Source organism: Trematomus bernacchii, unplaced genomic scaffold (assembly GCF_902827165.1).
Source record: "Trematomus bernacchii unplaced genomic scaffold, fTreBer1.1, whole genome shotgun sequence".
Taxonomy (NCBI): Eukaryota; Metazoa; Chordata; class Actinopteri; order Perciformes; family Nototheniidae; genus Trematomus; species Trematomus bernacchii.
Genome location: NW_022987876.1, coordinates 1,878,770 through 1,896,296, shown reverse-complemented (window position 1 = coordinate 1,896,296; position 17,527 = coordinate 1,878,770). Strand labels below are relative to the sequence as shown.

Below are 17,527 nucleotides of genomic sequence, written 5' to 3'. Positions count from 1 at the left end.
TACCTTTTAGGACTTTGGTCCTTTGCTGTGTAAAACTAAAGAAACAGACATTCAGTGTAAAAAAAGACTACTGTTGACATTGTCTGCTGCTTTGATACGTCTGTTTACAACTCCTCAGATTTAACGAATGGTGTGGATTTGTCCACGTGGAATTCAAACCTCTTCTGCAGTCTGTAATTCAAGTTCTCAAAGGCAGTCTTCTCAACTTTGGCAATGATTTTCCTGTTTCAGATGCAGCTGTGAGGACGGAGACCGAAACCTCTTCAGTTCAAACTGTTCCGAGATGCTTTTTGTTCTTGTCAAAACATGTCACGAGTGCTTTGACGGTAAACATCTTAAAACATGATAAGAGGGTTTTATCGTAGACCAAAGCAGGATGCGCTTGTTGGATAATCTTATCTTATCTTGGACACCAGTCTTAGCAATGTCCAACAAGATTACCAGGCAAACGCAGATGAGGAAGGCAGGTGTCTCACCTTGCAAGACATCAAACTCCGACACCCCTAAATGGGTAAGGCAGCATCCACACGGCGGCGTGCGTTGAAGCTTGCCGGTGGGCGTGTCTGAAACTCGACCAACAACCAATCACATGAATCTCCCGCGGACACACAAGCACGCGGTTTGATTGGCTAAAGCTTGTACTGGCATATGATTTGATTGGCTGACGCTTCCGTCGAAGCTTCAAAAGTTGAACATTGCTCAACTTTTGAAGCGAGCAACACGAGCAAAGCGAAGCGACGCGACCACAATGCAGTTCGGCAAAGCGTGACGTCACCCCATTCAAAGTGAATGGGCAGAAGCGTTGAAGCTTCAACGCACGCCGCCGTGTGGACGGGCCCTAAGTCCAATCTTCCAATGCCAATGTCCAAGACTGCTTTTTGATTTCAACATTTCTTACCATTTTTCTGCAAACCGTGAAGTCCACCCAAGTCACACTCAACTTCATTACTTCTTAGATTGTCTTTTGTAAACAACTCCATTTCTGACTTTCCCTACTGGATTTGATGCCTTCAAGGTTTGCCTAAAGGATCCATTCAAAGGACTTGGATCTTTTGTCGCGAAACAACATACCCTCCCTTATCTCTTGCCCTCCGTCCTATCCAAAACAAATCCCTCAATCTTTCTATCGTCAGAGAGTCTCTGCTCCTTTTCCTCCTTCATATCCTCCTTTTCTTTTGACGTCTCCATACATCTGGAAGAAGACGTGCATCTCTTTCTGCAGCGTTTTGTTTCTTTGGTCAGCGTCCACTTTGGCTCGATCCATGTTGCGGATCTTGATCTCGGCGACGCTTCGGCTTCGCTTCTGCTGCTCCAGACCGACCCGCAGTATCGCCAGCTGCCGCTCCAGGACGTCATTACAGCGCTCCAGCCTGCAGCGGACCAGAGGGCAAAGTCTTTGCTTTCAAGTCACAAGTAAGTGTCAAGTCTTTGCTTTCAAGTCACAAGTAAGTGTCAAGTCTTTGCTTTCAAGTCACAAGTCCAAAGTCCTAAGCATTAGCCGCGTTCACACCGGAGTACTTTTCACCGTACTTTTCACGTTTAGTTCCGTTAGTACCCCTTATGTCGCGTTCACACCAAAAAGAGAACTTAATCTCGGGAACTTTTACCCCCATTTTTAGTGCCTGCTGAGAGGTGGTACCTGGGGGAAAAAAGTGCCCCAGTTCTGATTGGCTGGGCGAATTGCAAACCACGCCCCGTACAACTCTGAAATGTTTTGTAGAGCCGCCATTTTATTATCCTCGCATTAGCATTATTAGCATTAGCATTCGCCCAGCGCACAAACGCAGAGAGACTAACTTATGGCAACACAAAATAAAACATGGGAGCGGTGGAGATGAGGAGGTGTCGGCGTTCTGGCGATTTACTCGGAAGGCTTCAGTAGAAGCTGCTGGGAGTCCCAGCAGCTTCTACTGAAGCCAGTCCCCAACTCCGGGGACTTCGGGCCGGGGACTTCGGGTGGCAGTATACGCCGTGAAGTGGTTTGCAGCCTGCCAGTAAACCCAAAGAAGAAGAAGTGACGTCAGCGGCTCATTTGCGTAATCTTCCCTCAGGGAAAAGTACTCCGGTGTGAACGCGATCTGTACTAAATGCCCTGGGGTAATAAGTGCCGGCACTAAATACGGCAAAGTACTTGGTGTGAACGTGGCTAATGAGTCCTGTACAGGTCTTAATGTACTTTTCACTAAATGTATTGCCATATTTGACCCACTCACTGCAATCTGCACCACTTCTTTTGCACCAAAACCTTTTTTGTACGTAAACAAAATCATTTTCTAACTGGCACTTTCTAATGTTACAATAGTTCTTCATAGTTCTCTTTTCTTGAATCAACGTTAATTATTCTGTAATTAATGTGTCGCTCACAACACTGAGGAAAGGTATAGAGTATTTTAAAGGCTCAAGTCCAATTGAAGTCTCATGTCATTGTTGTCCAAGTCCAGTTTTTGTATTTTGTCAAGTCTAAAGTCATCAAATGAGTGACTCAAGTCAATATCTCTGCAGTAAACACACACACATACCATATAGTACATGCCCTTACTTACAAAAAACACGAGCTAAAGTTTCATTTGTGAAATACCGCTTGGAATAAAAGCCACTTTAGGTATTCAAACATGTATACATCCTCCTTGTGCCAGTGTCTCACCTCTGCATCCTGGCCTGGTACTCGGCCTTCTGCTGGTTCATCTGATCCCGCAGCTCGGCCAGGAGGGAGTGAACGTCCCCAGGCTGTGAGTCCGGCTCCTGGTGGTCTGGAGGTCCAGAGGGGAGGAACACCTCTGAGCTGCCCGTACTGAGAGGGCTCTCACTCAGTAACGAACCGGAGGCCAGGGAGGTAGGGTGGTGGACGTCAGCATCTCTATCACGGTCATCATTGTTGTCTTCCTGATCGTCATTGTCACTGTTTTCCTTTTCTGCTACCTGACTTGAAGGTAACCTCTCAGGAGTCTTTGGAGATGCTTCAGGGCTAACTGCTTCCCCAGCGTCACTGCTCTCGTCCAACGGTAGCACCTCGCAGGAAGACCATGAAGAGGAGGAGCCCCTAATCTGCCCAGCTTCCTCTTCACAGGGTCCAACATGGTCTCCTGGTTCCTTGGTTTCATCCTCCATTCCTGGCGCCCTATCCATGTTGTCGTAGGCAGAAAGGTTGCTCTCTTCCTGATCCTCACTGCTGCCCCCGCTAGATGGTCCTGGCATTTCACCATGTTCCTCGGGAGCATCAGAGCTCCAGTAAGCAGTACCGGCTTCTTCCTGTTTAGGCCAGTCTTTTGCCCAGCTCAAGAGCACCTTTCTGGGCTTGGAGCTCTCCGGCAGCTGCTCTTTTAGCTGGAGGCTTGTTGAAGAGTCTTGAACGTTTGCAGGGGGCGGTCCTCGGCCAGCGTGGCCCTGGTGATAGTCTATGTTGTGTCTCTCAGAGGTACTGGAGGAGGGCAGGGGGTAGAAGCAGTTCTCCGGATGAGAGGAGGTGTATCGATGGCCGAGACGTCTCTTCTGGCCTGAGGACAAGTCGGATTCTGCAGCAGCAGAGTAGATGCAGCTAGAGAAAGCAAGGCAAAAGAGGTTAGCCTTTCAACATGTTCTACTTGTAGAGTGTCTGAATGTCTTTTTGTTTGTCTGCTTTCAGGTTATCTGGCAGCAAAACTTGTAAAAAGACAGATTATTATGTTATATATAACTTTTTTACATTGAGACATAGGGCATTTATCCTGCTTTCATGTAACGTCCAGCAGCTGCGCGAAGGTGGTGACAGACTTGACAAAGACTGGTTTCGTGGAGTTGCTCAAAAACGTGGACGTACTGTATCTCTCTGATTGCACTATACAATCTCTTGTCGATTTCTTGCCAATATATAGGATAATTACAAAAATTAGTCACAGGCTAGGAAAATGATTTGCAGCGTCCGTGTTGTTTCCACATAACTTGAAGCTCCTGAACACACCAAAGATGGAAGACACACTTCAAAAGGTACCATTGGTCCTGGTGGAGGTCTGCGTTTTCCAAATGTTCTAGTTACATCTCAAATCGTTTCCCTGGTAAAGATCACCACCTCTTTATGTGATTTATTAATCAGGCAAGGTAGTAATACTAGTAGTCTAAACCCTGTCCAGGTCTTCACAGTTTAGAGAAAGTCATATGGCTCTACTTAGAATCTGCCAGAACATCAAGTAAGACTATGTCTGTCAGATGTTGGCATGAGATATGTGGGTGTTGGTTGATGGCAATCTTTTTTAGAGCAGGTTTGAGTTACCTGGAGTTTTGTGGGTCTGCGGCAGACTGTCCTGGTTCTCTGGAGCGCTCTACGATGAGAGGCATCGACAGCTGACGGAGGCAAGGCGTCGGGTGGAGGTGAGGCTGCCTCAGAGCGCTTGGTGATGCATGGGAACCTCCAGGTGGGCGGGCGGAGACAAGTGAAGGGATTTTGGCAAACAGAGACTCATGTTCTCTGATCAGCTCCAACATCAGAACCTGGACCAGGGCTGCACCTACAGGACACAGGCAAAGGGTTTAGGATGTTTTTCTAAGAATCTTGTTGGTTGTATGATGTTCTTGTCATACACAACAACATTTTTGTTTTTGTTTAATGCCATTTATAGCTTTTTTTGGTGAGTCTGATTACATAGAAGTCTATGAGAAAATGACTTGATTTATTACCTCAGTAAACCTTTTCTTAAAGAGTTTATGGTCTCAATCTTAAAGGGGACCTATCATGCAAAATGCACTTTTGTACGTCTTTTCTACATGAATATGTGTCCCCGGTGTTCCAGGGAACTCACCAAGTGTCAGAAAACACAACCCTCTCTATTTTCCTCCATACCCAAATCTCTAAAAAAGGGGCTGCAACGGATCTGATAAAAACTGATCCAGATTTGAACACTGTCCTGACGTCAGGACGGTGGCGCTACGGCTATTGGGCCAACTCCACCAATCAGGAGGAGACAGCCACGGCCATTGCCGTTCGAAAGCGCTGGAGACGCTGTAGTACATATGCCAGGCCTGTAAATGGTGCTGTTCTCACTGAATCTGCCCAGAGCTAGAAATTGTCAAATTGAGCGAAATGAGGCATGGCTAAAATGCATGATCTGTTTGGTATTTTGAGAAAAAAAAAAGTATAAATATGCCTTATATAGGTATGGTCCTACACTATATTATTCAAATATAGCATGATAGGTCCACTTTAAGTTAAAACACTTCTTTTATACACCAGGTGTTGCTTTTGACTTGCCAACATGTTATATCACAGATGCTATCTTTTGCATAATTATAATAAATATTTAAAACAATTTGTTCACATTTTGCTGTCTACCTCCCATGATGCTTTGTGGGTCTTCAGCTTTGGCTCGGAGGATGTTCGGCCCAAACACGGTGGCCAAGTTCTGACCGCTCATCTTGTTACTGTTGGAATAACTCTGGACCTCAAATAAAAACCTGAAAATCACACAAAGAAACCCCACTTTTATGATAACATCTGAAGTAAATGTAGAAGTCAGAATTCCCTACTTACTTGCTATCGTTTAACATGTTTGAATGATGTCAGTAGCAAACAATCAAATGCATTTACTGTACAGCCCCCGTGTCAAGCATGTACACAAATGCATGAATAAAACACCTGGCTACAGATGATTTATCTAAATAACAACACTCTTACTGGCAGATGAAGTTGAGCAGGTTGAAGTTTACTACAGGCAACTCATGAAGAAGACTCCTCAACTCCCCTAAAACCTAAAAGAGGAATAATAAGAGGGTAAAAGAAAGGAAGTAAGATAAGACATTAGGAACCTAGCTGATGTGAACATGGATATTCATAATGCAGGTTCTAATAGCTTTGCAAAATGATTTCTGAACGTTTTAAAGTGCAACTTAACATCAACCTCAAAGCACTGTTTTGTTCTTATTCTGTTAGAAGCCATTGTAGTACAGTATTATTTTCTGTTCTTAGTTCATAATAATACCCCTTGTTGGGTAAACAATAGGTGAACACACCCAGCAGTAATGATGCACCTGTCCATCACTGCAGAGGTCAGTAAAGACACACATTTTAGGGGGTTTTGAGCTGCTCTTTAAAGAGGCCCTATTATTAATATCTTTCATTTTTGTAAAGCCTTGTGTTGAAAGGGGCAATATAAATAAACTTGCCTTGCCTCTAGTTGTGTCACTTTCCTGTAGTGCAGGGGTGTCCAAACCTTTTTCACCGAGGGCCACATACAGAAAAGTATACGAAGGGCTGGGCCACTCCCGAGAGGTGAGGTTTATCGGCTCGTAAGTTCAGTTATAAGTTGGAAAAATCAATCCAATGTAAGTAAATTATTCTTGATACTTACAGCTCACAGCTCTCCATAGGGTTTTATTTATGTTGTTAGCAGCTCATTCCTTAAAACAGATTCTTCAGATTGCTGATAAGAAAAGGAAATATGAAGGGTCTATTTCAAGGTTGTTATGTACATGTGTTATTGGGCTTTTTCATTATCAACTTAGATTTGTTAGAACATGTTATCAACTTTAATTAACTGAATTTATTTGAAAATTGGGCTCTTATTAACACATGAATACTGTGTAATATATTTGAACATAGGCTATATATATTTAAGAAGTACAATATAAGACAAGAAGAAGTTTATTGTACTTAAGTCATTATATTTTTTTTATTAGCTGAAGGCCGATTTAAAATGTGGCCCCCGGGCCGTAGTTTGGACACCCCTGCTGTAGTGTGTTTGAGCATGTAAATGCTCTGAAAGGCTACAATCCCATGAAAATGAGCATTAAAGGGCCGCTTTGAATAATGAATGGTGTTGTGCTCAGAGATGCAGTTACCAGCGTTCGATCAGTCGCCAGCTTCTGAGCGCACAGCAGGAAGTCCTGGTATCGTCTGTGAGGAACCAGAGGCTCCGGCAGCTGTCTGAGGTAGAGCTTCAGCAGGGACGCCACCGTGTGGACGTCTGTGCTACTGCAGGAAGAACAGCAAGGTAAGACCCTTTGAAGAACAAGTGATGAAGTGATTCTTTGTCAATTCTACAATACTGCAACACTACTTTTTACAAGTGTTTGTCAACAGCTTTCAAATTAAAACTGCTCCACCTGTTAAAAATATGCTCAAAGATTGTTGGTCAACCCTGTCAGAGACTTTCTGACTCAGCATACCATAATAACCTGAGAGGCTGTCCAACAACATCATGCTCTGAACAGAGAATATCAACTGCTACCATCTAATGGGAGATTCACTAAAGTCAGACTGAAGCATCCTTTGTGCTCCAGTCAGTCCTCTCAGTGAACACAGAGCTGACTCCAGATCAGATGCACGCTGAAGGCTCTTTGAGCAGCTTTTCTCTCACTGATTGTGCCGTTATGTTCAAAGTTGTTTGTTTTTCATGTATTGTGTCTTTATATGTGTCTATATTGATGTTACACATGGAGCTGCTGTGATGCAAGTCAAATGTCAGACTTGATCTGACCATTAAAGTATTATCGTATCAGAACGAAAACAGAGGGATTTATACACCTGTCAAAAGAAGGTCTCTCCCCTCCATCGAAAGCCTCCTGCAGCTCTTTGACCAGACTGGACTGTCCCGGCTGACGAAACAAGCCCACCTCCTGCAGGCCCCGCTCCCGGATGAAGTTCACACACTGCTCTACCACCAGAGGAACCAAACGCACCCCATAACGTCGCTCATACAGCACCGTCTCCTCCAGACGCTGACCAAAGACCCCTGCAAGGGAGGAAGATCTCAACCGGAGGTCCATCACATCCAATCAGGAACAAGATGACCGGTACTTTTATACATTTAAAATCATGTTGACATTGCTAAAGGAAGACAAGCAGGATGCAGAGGAAGATGTGTACCTGTCACATCAGTTACTTTCCTTAAATGTGATTATCGACATGTTTCAGGGGGTACAGTACAACACCTCCAAAATAATGTGAAAGACACAGTGAAATATTATACCCTATTTATACTGTCATTTTACTTACAATCCCCATTGGTGATAACCACAGTAACAACTATTCTTGTACATAAAAGACATAATTGTCTCTATAATCCACATGATGTGACATCAACAGTACATGTACCTGTGAAAGGGATCCAGACCCCCTTGTTGAGGCTCTTCAGCCACTCGTCCCCCTGCCCAGCGCTGTTAGAGAGGAAGAAATACGAGCCTGGGCTGGCCAACACGTCTCTGTTACCTACACACACAAACACACACACACACACACGCACACGTACACGCACACGCACACACACACACACACACACACACACACACACACATTCTCAGGTTTTTATAACAACGTCAAGACGCAAGTCTATTAACGCTGACCGTTACAATGATACAGTGATAATGTAGTATACTTCAAGGGCATGTCGGGAAGCCTTAGCTGTCCTTAATGCAGATTAAGATGATATTCACACAGAGGCATTTACACAATCTGCATTTTTAGGAGAAAGGAGACAATTTGTGGGGTTGAACACAAAAAAAAAATGCAGAGTGAAGTATCAAATTACTTAGAAGACATTTACCGTCAAAATATTGGGCAATGAGTAATAAATAACACATTTTGGGTTACAAACACAAATCTGGCTACCATCAACACCCACACACACACACACACACACACACACACACACACACACACCATACATCCTCTCTCCATCGTCATCTCGTTAACACACTTTTCCCCTTCTCTGTCTCATCATGCTTCAATGTCTGTCCTTCTCAAAGTCACATCACACACTCACCACTCACCACATGTATGTAGCAGCACCACCTCTCTCACACACACACACACACACACACACACACACACACACACACACACACACACACACATTCACCTCTGTTACAGGACCCTGAGTCAGCATTTTACAGATGACACTGAAGGACGACACACAAAAACACTGCTATAGTTCAAGAGGGATTAACAAAATAATATGTTGATGGTGTGTGTGTGTGTGTGTGTGTGTGTGCGTTCATGTGTGTGTGAGTGTCTCACCTTTGTGGCCTGTGCTGTCATGTTTCCAGGACTTGAAGCAGCTGAGTCCCATGCTGCAGCACTCCTGCTCCGGTTTGCCCAAAAAGAGCGATTTGAACGTTTTTTTTACAGACTTTTGTGAAAGTTCAGAGGGTGAGAGAGCAGCGCTGCATTTATTATTATTTGAGACAGACTATCAGTTTGGTAAAATGGACTTAGATAAGCTCTTGGTTTTTAACATCTGGGTAGTTCCTAGAGGAAAGAGGTTTCTTGGTGGATACAGAAACTTAAATACAGGTTCCTGCTGGATATTTAACTTGAAATGATGGATTCAAGTTTCTTTTGGGTGGATATATTTACAGGGTTGTCCTTGGTAGATGTTCAACGTTATGCTCCTGGAGAATATTGTCTTAGAATAACATTAAAAAAGGAAGTTCTTAGTGGAAATAATCCCCCTATACGAGGTTTTAGAGCATTATTAGATTGACTATTCAAAGATTTGAAAGGGTTTCAAGGTGCACGGTTCCTGGTTGATCTTTTACGTTACAAACACAGTATCTGTAGGAAATTCAGCCTTAAAAGATATTTAAATTCGATTTTGTTGAATGTTCCATGTTTCAGGGCTTCCCGGTGGTCATGCTAACCTCATGAAGCCTTGACGAGAGGCTCATGGTAGATAAAAAACCTTTAAAAAAGTACATATTTTGGAAGGTTTCTTATGGCTTAAAAAGTGTCTTCTTGATGCAGATCTCGAAGGCCGTTTTTCTCATGGTTGTGGGATCCTTGGTGATGTCAAGTGTTCAAAATAGGTCCCGTGGGAGAAAACAATGTGAAGAGAAGTTCCTGGAAAGAAAAGTCCCAGGATGATGCAACATTTCCTAGCTCTTCTCTGACTATTCTGAAAAGACTTCCCCCCTCTCTCCTTGGAAATCCCCATTGGCAGTTTCAGTTGATTCATTCAGGAGACAAGTTCAGGACAGAAAGTAAAGAAACGTAAGAAAATGATCCCAACATACATGTGAAATGTCCCAAGTTGCTCATGTAGAAACTTCAGAGAGGACGGCTGGTTCCTTTTTGGTCTTTGACGTCAGGATTTACTTAAAGATCATCAAAGGGTGCATCCGTATATATCCAGAGCAACAGACACAAGTCTCCATTTGTCCTTCTGATGATTTAAAAAAGGAAGGAGTGAGATGTCTGACTTCCTATCTTTGGAGTATTTCATGATGACTGGCATTATTCCAACTTGTTCCTATATTTTCCATTTGATATTTTCTGATATAAAATCCCCTAAGGCAACATTTCTCTCTTCCCCGTCTCTTCCAACGTCCATGGAACCAAAACTACTCCATCGTCCACGAGGAAGGAGACGCTCTTAGTATTCCCTCCTGCATCCTCTCTCCTTCCTTGTCTCCCTCTCTGTCCTTTGGCTTTATTAGCTCCTTAACTCCATCTCTAGAGGACAGTCTACACATCCATGCCTTCGTCCTCCCGTTTCCCTCTTCTTCTTCCTCCTCTCCGTCCCTTCCTTCCTTCCTGTCTCCCCCGTTGTCCCTTCTCTTTGTCCCCGTCTAGCTCGTCCTTCTGTCTTATTCCCACTACCCTCTCCCTCTCTCTCTCTCTCTCTCTATGTCCATTTCCCAGCAGTGTGTGTGCCCCTTGTTGCCCCCCTCCCCATTTACCTCATCAATAACCATGCTGTGTGTGTGTGCATGAGTGTGTAGGCTGTGCATTAGGAAAATTGGTTCTCTGCGACGCGGCGCTGTTTTACCAAAGTAATCACAGCTGATGGTGAGAGAGAGAGAGAGAGAGAGAGATGATCTGGCTCAAATTCTGCTGCTGCTGAAGTATGGCCTGCTGCAGCACACACACACACACACACACACACACACACACACACACACACACACACACACACACACACACACACACACACACACACACACACACACACACACACACACACACACACACACACACACACACACACACCATCATTCAAGTGGACATAAAAGCGAGAAAGGCTTGTCGGCCATGTCAACTTTTGAACTCAATTAAAGAATAAGGAACCTCTCTTCTTCTCTCAATACTGTCCAATTCAATAAACCTTATTGGCTCAAAATACAGCTCAGTTTACAGTGTAGGCTACTATATAGGCCATCAAATATCAAGGGGAGACACTACATCGTTGTTCACTTACTTACTGTATGCTCTGACTAGTGGAAAAACATCCAAAATCCACATGCAGGTCTTTATTTGACTTACTTACCACAAGCAATAGATAAAACCTCATTTGCAGATTTAAACATAACCTTTGAGAAGAATTGTAATGAAAAATATATTGTGTTAGAATAAGTAGTCAACTGGGAAAGTTGTTATTGTTTACTCTATTATCATGTTGTGTCTTGCAAAATGTATAGATACTGGATCTTCATAGGTTTCCTAACAAATGTTCGTACTCCACATCAGTACCAACTGCACACACAAAACGTTCCAATGCCATTCCTAAATATATATTCTGAAGGTTTTTACTGAGGAGTTTGTCCACATATCATTCAAAGCCTGCTTTATACAGTAGAACATGTATTCTTAAAATCTTGGATAAAACGGAAAGGGCTTTCAAATTCAAATTCAAAAGCTTTTATTGTCATTGTGCAGAATACAACGAGATTTATAGTTACTGCTCCAGCGAGTGCTTTAAAAACAGACATATTAAAACACAGTTAGTGTAGTTTGCAGTGTTCCACAGTTAAAATAAGGCAAGATAAACCTTTGTTAATCCCTGTGGGGAAATGCAGGTGTTCACGCAGCAACAGAAACTCTCAAAGTGAGCTTATTAAGATATGTTTTAAGACAGGATCAAATAAAAGCATTGGTCAGTGGTTTCAACACGTTTTAAGTTTGGGGGCTTAAAATGCCAAAATCCCCCAAACTCCTTAAACTTGACAAACAAAATGTTGGTAATTTAAAGTGTGACTGAAACAGAACCCGATACACATTAATGTTGTGCCGTATGTTAGCGTGTCATACAGACTGAATACTAATCACAGCTGAGAGCTTTCACATCTGTGTGTCAATACGACACACTCTTCATTACAAAGTGCTGTGTGTGTGTGTGTGTGTGTGTGTGTGTGTGTGTGTGTGTGTGTGTGTGTGTGTGTGTGTGTGTGTGTGTGTGTGTGTGTGTGTGTGTGTGTGTGTGTGTGTGTGTGTGTGTGTGTGTGTGTGTGTGTGTGTGTGTGTGTGTGTGTGTGTGTGTGTGTGTCTTCATGCTCTCCACTAAATGAAATGTGTCTCCTCTTCTCCTCTTCACATGTCTGCAATATATCACACACATGGAAATATTGATTGACCGTCTGTCAGTGTCAAGAAAAATGAACCTCTCTATCTGCTCAGAGTCTATCAGCAGCGCCCCCCCTGTGATCACACACTGTAACACAACCTACACACACACACACACACACACACACACACACACACACACACACACACACACACACACACACACACACACACACACACACACACACTGAATAGATATTGGAGGATTATGAGAATTATCTTTGTGGTCGTTGTGTGTGTCTTTGTGGTCGTTGTGTGTCTCTTTGTGGTCGTTGTGTGTCTCTTTGTGGTCGTTGTGTGTCTCTTTGTGGTCGTTGTGTGTCTCTTTGTGGTCGTTGTGTGTCTCTTTGTGGTTGTTTGGCCCATTTTTATAGTCAATGTGAGTTATTGGGTGATATTTCTTCTGTTTATAGTCATTTTGCGTCTATCTTAGGTTGATTTGTGTCTCTTTGTGGTTCTTTTTACTCTTGTTATAATCGTTTTGATTCACTTTGCACCTGTTTCACGTTTCTTTGTACTCATCTTGTGTCTTTGTGTTGTTTAGCGCCTTTTGAAGTTCATTGTGAACAGCTTTTTGTATTTCTCTTTTTGTATTTTTGGTTGTTTTCTGACTTAATTGGATCTTGCTTGCTTGAAATCAGCAGGATGAACCGTTGTCTGGTTGTTGTTGAGCCCAATATACGGAAGATCATTGGTGCCAGGAAAAAATACATTAGAAGAGAAAGATTTTATTTCTTTATTTTGGAAGTCTAACTTTCAGTTTTTGTGTAATGCAAAAATAAATGCATCTATTTGAGGTGAAAGATAATTTTAAACAAATATCACATTTTGATAATAAAGTCAAGATGTTTAGAATAAAGCCACGCTTTCAGTATAAGTGCTCCCGACATTATAGCATATAAAGGAATGTGCAATTTAAAAATACAGTTGAAATGTTGAGAAGAAACGTGTTTTTTCAAGATTGAAAAGAAACATTTGCACACAAAAAAGAATGACTAGTGTTGACCTTAAACTGACGGTTTGTCCATTTTAAATGTATTCTTTAATTGCATAATAAATACAAAAGTCTTCCTCCTCCCCTTTAGACCACTCTTGAGTAATTAAAAGAGGATAAAAAAAGTCAGATAAAACATCATTACATGTTCAACGCTTTTATCCAAAGCGACTGTGGGCAATCCCCACAGGAGCAATTTGTCTCAGGGACACAACGACATGCTGACAGCAGTGGGGTTTGAACCTGTGACCCCCTGATCCGAACACCAAGGCTCTATCCACTGCGCCACACGCCTCCCATCAAAATAGTATTAAAATATAAGAAGGAGAATAAAAGTTAGACATAAGAAAAAAAGCCAACATTGGATTAAATAAAATATTAAATGTAAAAGTAAATAACCACTTTTATAGGAGAGCACTCGTGCATGTGATGGTTTCAGCATCTAGTTTCAGAATTTGAGCTATGCTAGTTGTTAAATGTGGAGATATTTTTAATTTTTATGTATAGGACAGAAATATAAGACGTCAGTGGTTGATGTGCGTCAATGCTACGGTAAAAATCTGTCACCTTTAACGTCCACGCAGCGAGATGCAATCAAACACCTGGCTGTAAAATAAAAATGATTACATCGATGATAAAGTTATAGATCGCATGTTCCCTATCAGCGGCACACAGATTCAGCAAAAAGTTAATTAACCCGTAAAACGTTTCCAAATTTCTGTGGCTGCCCACCCGCATATATTTTTTTTAAGAGAGGTGTATTTTAGGAAACTGAGCAGATATTTGCTTTTGAATATTTGTGCTTTTTGGATTAATTGCAGGCTAAATTTATATATTATTTATTATATCTTAGAAAACAAGTAAAAAATGCTATATCTGGGCTCCTTTTCCAAACGGCATACTTTCCTACAATATTATATGCAATTTTGTTGTTTTTTAACACTAAAATATTATTAATTTCTTACAAATAAACCAGATCTTATTTGAATCGAGCGAATGAAACCAGACAAGTCAAGTAAACAAGACTGGATTTACTATGTAAGGCTAACCTGTTAACATCTTGAAATGTGGTGTTAAAGTTATTATTGGATGGCGTTTTATTGGATGTTCAGTACAGGCTGTTGCAGTCGGGCACTTATCACTCGCAGCTGCTGCCAGGGTCGCCTCAACCCATTTAAATATTAGATTTTTAACACTCTCTACTATCGCCGCCATGAGGTCACTGCAGGAGCTCTGAACTTTGGCAGCTAATAGAAAACCACACAAAATATGAAGTGTGGGGATCTGTGTGGCGTCTGACTGCCTGTATGGTCATTTTAGTTGTGTGGCTGAACAGCTAAAGATAGTTTGTTTGAGTGTTTTTTCATTGTGAGAACTTGCTCTTTGACTTCCTCTGCTTGGATGTTGCATGCTGATAAGAGGATTTGTAGTGATTACATTGTTCGTACAGCTTCCATTGGTTGCTCATCTACTTCACTTTATTATAGCTATAACTATTTATTTTCTTACCCTTGCTAAGAAGATCATACAAATATTATAAGTCCTTACGACACCGACAAAATGACTATTAGTATATAAAAAACTCACTCCATGTTATCTTAAATTACTTAAGAACTTTTTTTCCTTAAAGAACTGATAGTTACTTCACAAACATAAATTTTCACTCAAACCTTTTCTGTTTAAAACACATCAGACTTACATAGACAAGAAGTGCACCTGTACAATCAATCAATCAATCAATCAATCAATCAATGTTTATTTATATAGCCCAATATCACAAATGTTACATTTGTCTCAGTGGACTTCACAGTTTGTACAGAATATCAGTATGACAATACGACACCCTCTGTCCTTACACCCTCACATCGTACAAGGAAACACTTCCAGAGAGAAACCCACAGTTCAAAGGGGAAAATGGGAGAAACCTCAGGGAGAGCAACAGAGGAGGGATCCCTCTCCCAGGACGGACAGACGTGCAATAGATGCTGTGTGTAAATCGAAGAGATAATACATTTACAACATAGGTAGGTAGTCCAAATGTTTGGAAATGCATGTGTCTATAATAAGAAGATGAATCCATGAGGATGTCCACAATCCTGTGGGAGCCATCAGGGAAGTAGTATGAGGAGAGTCAGGCAGGACCTCAGTGACAGGTTCAGCCACGACTCGAAGTCCAGGACTCAGATCAGGACTCAGGATCAGCCACGACTCAGGATCCCGGCGTAGACACCAAAAAGAAATTTGGGGGAAGCTGGGTTATTGGGAACATGAGAGTACACAGGTACAGACAGACAGAAGGAAGAAGTAAGGTGTCCCCCGACAGTCTAAGCCTAGAGCAGCTAAACTAGGGGCTGAATCTAATCAGCCCTAACTGTAAGCTTTATCAAAAAGGAAGGTCTTAAGCGCACTCTTAAAGTGTAAAGGTTTGAAAATGAATAGTAAGGTTTTAGCAAAGACTGCATGAGTTGAATTGTGAAATGTAGTTCTGCTCTTTACTATTTACTTCAAATTATTGAGACTTTTCCCCTTTTTGGATTCTTGGTTAACCTTGGAATCATGCATGTAAAACAAAGTTGAGTTATTAAAAGAAAAACAATCATTTTGGGGTGAAATATTCTTTTAATAAACAGCATGAGTTTTAGAACAAATGGTCTGTGATTATTATCTCCAGATGTTTCCTAGTCAAAGCATATCAAGAGAAAAGCAATGGTCCCAGGGTTGAGCTCTGAGGAACACCACATGTAATGCAAAGAATTTACCGCAAAAGGTTTTTCGTCAGTGCCAGTAGTAGGCTACTTTAGGCCTCCAATTTAATCAAACTAAGAAGTGCAAATACAGAACCATGTTTCTGAGATCCTAGCTGTGTCTGAAATCATTCCCTGGTTCAAAGGGCTCCTCCTTCTCATGGCATTTATGTTGCAAGAAACCAAGATGACAAAAAAGCAAAACTTGACTCTTCAAAAACCGTAATCCAAAACCGCGTCATGGTGATTTATCCAGTTGCTATATATACAATCTATGGATGTTATACTGATCACTTTACATTCGGAGAGCACTTAAAAATGGCAAAGTCGCTATAGATTGAGTCGAGAGCCCATGTTTCTGAAACCATTTTGCAAGCAGGGATTTTTCCGTCCTAACTATCTAGCGCCTAAGTTGTTATTTAATTAAAGCATGAACTCATGACCAATGAAGTCAAGGAATTAAAAAAGGAAACAGTCTAGAGTGCTTGGACGTTAAAGGTCCCCTATTATACTGTTCTTCATCAATTGGTTTGTGATTGGCTAATGGTTACACAAGCCAAAACATCGTTATGACATCATAAAGTGGCCAAAATCTGATCAGCTCATTTTCAGACAGGTTTTTATAAAAATGGATCAGGACAAAAAGAGAGAGAATCTTTGTTCCTGAAACTTTCAGAGTCTCTTTACACAGAGGGGACACATGTTGATGTTGAAGAGACATGAAGAAGAGGGGACACATGTTGATGTAGAAGAGACATGAAGAAGAGGGGACACATGTTGATGTAGAAGAGACATGAAGAAGAGGGGACACATGTTGATGTTGAAGAGACATGAAGAAGAGGGGACACATGTTGATGTAGAAGAGACATGAAGAAGAGGGGACACATGTTGATGAAGAAGAGACATGAAGAAGAGGGGACACATGTTGATGTAGAAGAGACATGAAGAAGAGGGGACACATGTTGATGTAGAAGAGACATGAAGAAGAGGGGACACATGTTGATGTAGAAGAGACATGAAGAAGAGGGGACACATGTTGATGTAGAAGAGACATGAAGGAGTGGATTTTGCATAATAGGTGACCGTTAAAACGTGTAATCGAGGTATTGCCTTGGCAAGAATTCAAAAAGTCTAGTACATGTTAAAATGATTTACAGTACGTGTAGCGGCACAATCATCCTCCGACAACGAGGCAAGAAATCCTCTGAAGATGCACCACATTGTCGCTGCAGCTTGAACCTAACGAGTGAAAACAACATCACACAATCTCCTGCATCATTTTACGTCAACAGCTCCAGATCAGACACAGTACACTATGTCTTCTCCTGCGGGATGAAAGAAGAGCCCCTACTGGGTCAGGATAGGGGTCGAGGTTTGAGCAGATCCCCGTGTCTCTTTTCACTTGCAGCTGGCTGGGTATTTTACGGCCGTGAAGTGCGCAGGAATGTTCACGTCTTGGTTTTCTGTTGGACATAATGTTTTATA

The 17,527-nt window shown here is 42.0% G+C and overlaps 1 protein-coding gene across 1 annotated transcript; it reads right to left on the bottom strand.

Moving 5' to 3' along the window:
- Positions 1-848: 848 nt before the first annotated feature.
- si:ch211-247j9.1 (rho GTPase-activating protein 24) lies at positions 849-9,035 on the bottom strand. The gene is made up of 9 exons (XM_034114065.1): positions 8,984-9,035; positions 8,063-8,176; positions 7,493-7,700; positions 6,808-6,940; positions 5,645-5,718; positions 5,303-5,424; positions 4,247-4,481; positions 2,645-3,535; positions 849-1,370 (listed from the first exon to the last, which is right to left on the bottom strand). Exons 1-9 carry the CDS (start codon positions 9,033-9,035, stop codon positions 1,130-1,132), a joined length of 2,070 nt encoding a protein of 689 aa, XP_033969956.1. The 3' UTR covers positions 849-1,129.
- Between the last annotated feature and the right edge of the window lie 8,492 nt (positions 9,036-17,527).